The following is an 8696-nucleotide window of genomic DNA, read 5'->3' as shown; positions in this document are numbered from 1 at the left end:
GAATGTTACTGGTTCAGCGTCTGTGATGACCAACAGCATGTCAAGCATTCTTAACTACAAAGAACATATTTTCACCAGAACACATCACATACTTGTAGACAACATGTTGGATTGCATTTTTGTTGAAAACAGCCACTTTTTTTTTTAAATCAAAAGCAGGGGAAAATGCAGCATGATGCTTCTAAACAGCAGCATCATGCATTTGATCAGCCTTTCTGTAAGGGTCTGGTTAATGTTTTCATGTAATTAATGTAGAATGTCTGAATTACAGTTCTGTTCACCTAAAAATAATACTGAGCTGAAAATGTCCTCACCCTTAGGCCATCCAAGATGTAGATGAGTTTGTTTCTTCATGGGAATAGATTTGGAGAAATTTATCATTACATCATTTGTTCACCAGTGGATCCTCTGCAGTGAATGGGTGCCGTCAGAATGAGAGTCCAAACAGCTGATAAAAACATCACAGTAATCCACACCACTCCGGTCCATCAGTCTTGTGTAGAGAAAAGCTGTGTGCTTGTAAAACACAAATCCATCATTAATTTTTTCTTTTTTTACTTTTTCATTTTTATGTCACTTCTGGCCAAAATACCAGTCCATGATCCATAATAACGCTTCCTCCAGTGAGAGATCCAAGCCTTTGTGTTTTGAACTGCTTCCGCTTGTAAAGTGTTTGATCTGTGCATATTTCTGTCCTGATTCAGACGAGGTGACTTTTTCGCTGAAAAAAGCAATATATAATGGATTGAGGACTCCTATTTCAGCCAGACGCAGTGCTATGAAATTAAAAACGTCTTAATGATGGATTTATTTCATACAAACACTCAGCTTTTTTCTTCACAGTGATGAACTGGAGAGGTGTGGATTATTGTGATGTATTTATCAGCTGTTTGGACTGTCATTCTGACGGCACCCATTCACTGCAGAGCATCCTTTGGTGAGCAAGTGATGCAAAATTTTCAGCAGATTTTAGTTTTTGGGTGAACTTTTCCTTTACATATATAGTTTCTTTAAATATATGTGTAAGTGTCTGCCAAATGCCAGTGTTATTTTAGGCTATTTCAGGATTTTATAGTTAACTAAAAAAATAAAAATAAAAATCCATTACTTAAAAAAACTAAGGTTTTTATTTCAGCTAGTTGCCAACCGTTCTCATTTGAATTTAGCTTAACTTGATGTACTAAAATAGCTAAAACTAAAACTGAAAAAAAACCAGACGAAAACAGTAAACTAAAATCAAACTATAAAAATGATTCAAAATATTAATAAAAATGATAATCTTATCTAAATGATACTAAAATAACACTGGTATATTTATATACTATTATAGTATTTATCAGTTTTCAGTGAGCTTTTGTTTTTATAGTTTGAGTTTTAATTGTAATCTTACTTTAGGTTTTAGTCATTTTGTTATGGCGTTTCTATTTAGTTTGAATTTAATTTTCAGTTTTAGTCGTTTTAGTACTTAAATGTATTTCAGTTAGTTGCCAAAGCAACATTTTTTCATCTAATATTTTCGCCGCCTTTCTTTGCGTGAACATTTTATCTTTATTTCAGTTTACATTTTTTAATGGCTTTAGTATTAGTTAACAAAAAACAACACGGAGTTGCATTTTTGCAGGGCAAAATGTTTTCAAAGGCTTTCAAAAGCATCATGCATGCCTATTTAGCAGATTGTCTAATGCAGTGAATCTCAACCTTTTGGCGTACCGGACCCCAGTCCAATTCAGAACCATCCTCAAGGACCCCCAGAACAAAGTTGACTCGTCTATGTATCATTTGTGTGTTTTTGTGAGGACCAAATACAGTCAAGTATAATTCAAGTTAGCTGACTTGTCCAGTATTTGGCCATATCATCAGCTATATTGGATTTTTTTGTCAAAATATACAAAATTTATACAAATATTCATACTTTACATGGACCCCCCGGCCTTACGTCAAGGACCACTAGGGGTCCACGGACCCCTGGTTGAGAAACACTGGTCTAATGAGCGACTTTGTGTTTTCATGTGTTTTCTCCTTCAGAATGAAGGACCTGGACAGTTGGGCTCAGAGTGAGGTCCTCACCTTCCTGCTACGCTACCGTCCTCGTAGCGACGACCAGTTGTTCGACATCCTCAGCCTACTAGACTCCTTCCTCCAAAGTGCTCACGCACATGTCACAGTTGCCACGCTCCGCCTCTTCCTTCAGTTAGCCTCCGCCCACCCGGCTGTGCAGGCCGACGCCCTCCTGCGCACAAGTGCGCCCCTGCTGGCCACCTGCGGTGCTGCGTCACGCGAGCTTCGCTTTGCTGGCCTCTGTCACGTACAGCAGGTCATGCGGAGTCAGCCAGGCCTTTTCGGCACACATTACAAGCGCTTCTTTTGTGGATACTCTGAACCGACTTACATTAAGTTTCGCAAGATGGAGATCCTGGTGGAGCTGGTGAATGATGAAAATGTGTCTTTGGTTTTGGAGGAGCTGAGAAGCTACTGCACTGATGTGTCTCCTGAACTGGCCCAGGCAGCCATTGCTGCTATAGGTACAAGATGCTGTTTGCTTCTCTCATTTGATTAAACTATGTTTAAAATACAGAAACTTCATTGTGAGGAGCAAATGTCAAATTGAAGGTTGTAGGCATTTTGCACAATCAAGTTTTTCTTTCTTTCTTTTTTCTTTCTTTCTTTCTTAGTCATTCATTTATTCATTTATTTGAAATTTGTTTTGTGATTTGCAACCCTGATTTCATTGCATTTAGTAATGCATTATAAATTAACAAATTTATTTTTATATTCATGTAAAATAAATAAATAAAAACCAAAATGGGTAACAGAGTTTAAATCAGGGTTTATTTTTTTATTTGCCCTTTTTTAAAAGATACAATCTAATGGTAACTGGGTTGCAAGACAGTTAAATGTTACTTTTCTGTAAAAAAAAAAAAAAAAAGTATAAAGATTTTTGATAGTTTTATACATGTAATTGAATATCATTCTAACATCAGTTCATTGTAAAAACCTTTAAATATAATATTTATTTAAGAATGTTATATTTATGTTTTATTTTACTTTGATATTTATTTTATTAATATATTATTAATTATAATGTTGTATGATTTTAATTATTAGATACAGTTGAGATCATTCAGCACAGGCACAAATAACAATTTAAGGGTATTAGTAGTACAGAGATTTGACTAAAACTAGCTTCTTCATGCTAAGATATAATAATTTATCTTACAGATTTATTATGGAATTTGAACCTTTGCTTTCACAAAAGTAAAGGGACACAATCTGTACCCTTAGAAAATGATATGTGAAAATTTGTAATAATCTGAGGCCTTTCAAAAAAAATACATATACTTCTAAACAGACACAATTTTAATCCTTAATGGTTTTGTTTTCATTTATGTAAAAATAAAAAATTAAAATTATATTTACTGACTAAGGTTAACTTTTAAATGTAATATTTCCACAGCTGGCAGTATGGCATTTCATATCGCTTGTCCTGTAATATAAATTGTTGTTAAGTACAAATGTTTCTCTCTCTTTTTTTTAAGGTCGTATTGCACGAACATACAGTGAAAAGTGTCTGGATATCCTGACCGGACTGCTGGCATTGAAACAGGATCACATCACGTCAGGTGTGAGAGAAAGCGGAGCCAAACATGTGCATGCTTCTGATTTTTATATCTTCTAGTTAATGAGTAAAGGAGAGTAATTTTTTTGTTTGTTTCTGAAGGAGGTACTGTTTGCTTTTCAAAACCCTTTTAGCAGGCACTTTCTCCAGCTTGGATAATAGCTTTGTTTGCAAACAGACATAATCAGTTAACAGAATCAACTCTTCGTGTGTGTGTGTGTGTGTGTGTGTGTGTGTGTGTGTGTGTGTTTAGCCGTGATCCAGACGTTCAGAGATTTGGTGTGGTTCTGTCCTCAGAGCACAGCCGCTGTGTGTCAGACCGTGGAGGCCTGTGTTGACAGTCCTCAAGATAGTGAGGTGAGATGATTCGCCTGCCTTTTGTTTTGACCATCTACAAGAATCTTTTTGTCTACAAAAATAATTTCAAGCATTTTAGCATATGTCTTGCAATTGAAAAGGTAATAAGATAAATTAGTCTTAGTTTGTCTATATTTACAAAATACAAGTTGGCCAAAATGTATGTTTGACTTATCAGAGAAGGATACATCCTTCCACTGTTTTTCTCAGGGAAAGCAGGCTCTGTTATGGCTTCTGGGAGAACATGGTGATCAGATCAGTAGCGCCCCCTATGTGATGGAGGGCTACATAGACGGGCTGAAGACTGAGCTGTCCTCGGCCGTGAAGATGGAGCTGCTGACTGCCTCGGTCAAGATGTTCCTGTGCCGCCCCGCTGAGACTCAAGACATGCTGGGCCGTCTTTTACATTACTGTATTGGTGTGTAGAGCACGTTTACAGATAATTTCAAATAGAAGTAAAAAAAGAACAAAAATAATTGCATTCCTCCAGGTATATACAGTATATACGTATATATATATATATATATATATATATCTATGTGTGACCCTGGACCACAAAACCATAAGGGTCGATTTTTTTTGTAATTAAGATGTATACATCTTCTGAAAAGCTGAATAAATAAGCTTTCCATTGATGTGTGGTTTGTTAGGAATAGAACAACATTTGGCCGAGATACAACTATTTGAAAATCTGGAATCTGAGGGTGCAAAAAAATCGAAATATTGAGAAAATCGCCTTAAAGTTGTCCAGATGAAGTTCTTAGCAATGCATATTACTAATCAAAAATTTAATTTTGATATATTTACGATAGGAAATTTACAAAATATCTTAATGGAACATGATCTTTACTTAATATCCTAATGATTTTTGGCATAAAAGAAAAATTGATCATTTTGACCTATACAATGTATTTTTGGCTATTGCTACAGATATACCCCAGCGACTTCAGACTGCTTTTGTGCTCCAAGATCACATCACGTATATGTCTAAATAGTAGTCTATATATATATTAGTCTATTATGCTAGTCATTTATGTGCACAACCGTGAAGTTGCCACCGTGCCACAGGCCCTCCTTCCCTGTTCTTATTTTAGTTTATTTTCAGTCTGTGCGATTCATTCTGAGAAATGGTCACAGATGTACCCTTCATTTGACATATTTAGTCAAGAGCTTCTTGCTTCTGTAATTGATTTAATATTCTTTGGTCCACCGCAGAGGAAGAGAGCGATGTGTGTGTGCGTGACCGGGCTTTGCTGTGCTACCGACTTCTTCAGCGGGGAGTTGAAGAGACGAGGAAGGTTGTAACCGGACCCAAATCCGATCCGTCCATGAGTGTTCTCACCGGACGGCAAGAAGAGCCCATTAGTCAGTGGACCGCTACCTTCAACACACTCGGCCCGCTGTCTGGACGCGATTTATGCCCTCAGACTGCTGTTATATCAGCCGCTGACCAGCCATCCAGCAGCGCAGAAAAGGAGCTGTTGCCAGGTGAATCAGATTTATTTTAATTGCATCAGTTTTTTATGATTTTTATATTATCTTAATAACTATAAAAAGTTATAATTTAGCATTTACTTTATTATGTTTGTTTAATTTTCATTTATATATATATATATATGTATATATGTGTGTGTGTGTGGTTTTTATTTCAGTATATTTTTTCAATTTATAAAAATTGTTAAAATATTTTTAACAATAAAAATATTTTCACCACACACACACACATATATATATATATATATAATTATTATCAAGTTTTAGTTCTTAGTATATTTAGTTTTAGTACTTTAACGAAAATGTAAAAATGTTACCTTGTTTTTTATATTTTATTTTATTTTGGTTAATGTTTACTTAAAAAATTTTTTTTTTAAATCAGTTTTAGTTAATAATAATAATCCTGACAATAACTCAATTTTTATTGTTTACCTAATTTTAATTGTGATTTAATTAAATATACGCAAGTAAAATGTAATATTGTACATTTAATTTTTAATTTTATAATAAATTCAATACCAATACATCATATAACTCTCATCCTACCTGTTTTTTAAATGTCTATATATTTTTTATTACACTTATTTCTTAGTTTTAGTTATTTTATTACCTCAACTTTAAACAGACATTTTTATTAATTCTTTTTTATAAAAATAATTGTAATTATTTATATTTTATTTTATTTTGGTTAATGTTTAATTTTAAATGCTTTAATAATAATAATTTTATTTTTATTATAATTATAAATGTTATGATATTATACATTTAAATGATAATTTTATAATAAATGCAATACTAATATAGCATCATAAAACTGTCTCACTCCACCCGTGTTTCCCCGTCTAACAGAAAGTACAGATGTAACCCTCTCCAGCCCAGATGACACAGATGAGGAGATCAGTCTATCTCTGGGTTCTCCTTTATCCCATGAGACTTTTGAGAAAATGTGGCTGGACTTGGAGATTCTCCACAGGCAAACTCTGGGTTCCCCTCGACCCAGAACGGCTCCGGATACGTTACAGGCTGCCTTACAGCTGGTGAAGATCCAGACTCTGGCCTTCACCCCGGGAGACACTGTGCCGTGGAAGGCCTACATTTACACCAGGAGCACTGGGACCCTGATCCTCGCCGAACTGCTGCAGGGGGACCAGCAGGCCCCTGGCAGTGATGAAAGCCTGGTGGTATCTGTCAAACAGCAGCCCGTAAACCAGCATGCCATCAGAGGATTTGTTTCGATACTCAAGAGTGTGCTGCAGACTCTTAATGTTGATAGTTCATGAAATACAAAAGTCTGAACTATTGCTTTGAGGACAATGTACAGTGTATTACAGTATCTAAGCTGGAGCAGTTTCAACACAAATAACCGAATGGTCTTTCTAAACACAAAAACCTGTTGGAGTCTACAGACAGTTAAATCTGTTTTTAGCACTATAAGCTTACTCACATGCAAATTTAGCACAGCTATGGTGCAATAAACCAAAGCATGTCTCTTTGCAGGTACGAGGAAGTTCAAGATTGCTATTTCATGCAGGTTCCCCAACAGATCTGTATTGTATACCTTGTATGCTTTTCGCAGATAAGTCGAACAAATTATACATTTGTGGTATTCTGATCTCGCAGCTGTCTTCTTTCTAGCACCCAGTTGCATAATTTTCTCTATCTCAAGTTATAATTTTCTATAACCTATAATCTTGCAGACAAAGCAATGTTTACTGTACCGTAACATTTGTTTTTAGTTTATGAACACTATTATTTATAGTAAATATGTGATTCATTATACAAAACAGGTGCCTTTTTTGTCCTGCATTATCATGAATATAATTGTAATATGTAGTATTGGCATCTTTGAAGAATATTAAAGGGTTAGTTCACCCCAAAATGAAAATGCTGTCATTAATTACTCACCCTTGTGTTGCTCCAAACCCGTAAGACCTTCGTTCATCTTCGGAACACAAATTAAGATATTTTTGATGGAATCTGAGGGCTCTCTGACCCTCCCATAGACAACAAGGTAACTACCACGTTCAAGGTCCAGAAAAGTACCAAGATGATCGACAAAGTAGCCAGTGTGACATCAGTGGTTCAACTGTAAAGTTAAAAGTGTTTAATTTTTGTTTTCTTTGCGCAAAAAAGTATTCTCGTAGCTTCTTAACTTTACAGTTGAACCTCTGATGTCACACGGACTACTTTGTCGATCATCTTGGTACTTTTCTGGACCTTGAACGTGGTAGTTACCTTGCTGTCTATGGGAGGGTCAGAGAGCCCTCAGATTTTATCAAAAATATCTTTAATTGTGTTCCGAAGATGAACGAAGGTCTTACGGGTTTGGAACGACACGATTGAGGGTGAGTAATTAATGACAGAATTTTTTGGTGAACTAACCCTTAAACAAAAATTAAAGAATTTTATTTTTTAAGTGCTGTATTCAAGTGTTTTTTTTTATGCATTTATTTGTCTTTTTTAAGTCTCATTTCTGTATTGATCTCGGATGGCCAATAAAATCAAAGAATTCAGGCTTTACCGTTCACAGAAGCGGAGTGCGAATTCCAGTGCGAAGCTTCTTCTTTAACGTTGAAAGCGAGGTAGTGTAGGAAGTAGTGAAAAACTGTTTTACGACATATATGTTAAATGTCTTACAGTAATATCCAATGATGCAAACTACTCAACTTTCTTCTTAAATTTCAACGTTTAGATTTGAAAATATGGTATCATTTACGTGAGTCGTGTAATTCATAACTGAATGTGATGAGAAAAGATACTTGAGTGAACTTGAGTACAAATAACAGTGAATGTGTGCGTTTTGTAAAATATCATTTGCAAATAGTTCAAATTTACAGCTATATTTAGACCTCAAATTTCTGTTTTTTTGTTTGTTTGTTTGTTTGTTTTTTGGACCAGCCCATCCCATAGAAGCTCAATTGGATTGAGATCTGGGGAGTTTGGAGACCAAGCCAACACCTTCAACTCTTTGTCATGTTCCTCAAACCATTCCTGCACATTTTTTCCAGTGTGTCAGGGTGCATTATTTTGCTGAAAGAGGCCACTACCATTTGGGAGGAACCCATTTCCTTGAAGGGTGTGCATCAGGGATGTCAAACTCAGTTTCTGGAGGACCGCAGCCCTGCTCCAACACACAAACCAAATAGTTTTCAATTAAGCCTGAAGGACTTGATTAGCTGGATCATCTTCCCATAGTGCATCTGCTGCCAGGGAAATGATGCACACACAC

At 35.6% G+C, this 8696-nt stretch overlaps 1 protein-coding gene across 1 annotated transcript in view; it reads left to right on the top strand.

Annotated features, from left to right (window-relative positions):
• LOC107566065 (AP-4 complex subunit beta-1-like) overlaps positions 1-7080 on the top strand; it is an 11684-nt gene extending 4604 nt beyond the window's left edge. Inside the window, exons 5-10 of the mRNA XM_016251441.1 lie at positions 2026-2522; positions 3537-3620; positions 3870-3973; positions 4184-4391; positions 5189-5461; positions 6317-7080. Of these exons, the coding sequence (XP_016106927.1) occupies positions 2026-2522; positions 3537-3620; positions 3870-3973; positions 4184-4391; positions 5189-5461; positions 6317-6747 (1597 nt within the window). The 3' untranslated portion in view covers positions 6748-7080. The remainder of the gene's footprint in view (positions 1-2025; positions 2523-3536; positions 3621-3869; positions 3974-4183; positions 4392-5188; positions 5462-6316) is intronic.
• The last annotated feature ends 1616 nt before the right edge of the window (positions 7081-8696 follow it).

Source organism: Sinocyclocheilus grahami, unplaced genomic scaffold (genome assembly GCF_001515645.1).
Source record: "Sinocyclocheilus grahami isolate Dianchi unplaced genomic scaffold, SAMN03320097.WGS_v1.1 scaffold1044.1, whole genome shotgun sequence".
NCBI classification, from domain to species: domain Eukaryota; kingdom Metazoa; phylum Chordata; class Actinopteri; order Cypriniformes; family Cyprinidae; genus Sinocyclocheilus; species Sinocyclocheilus grahami.
Note: the sequence above shows the minus strand (reverse complement) of the source record. Positions and strands in the feature narration are given on the sequence as shown.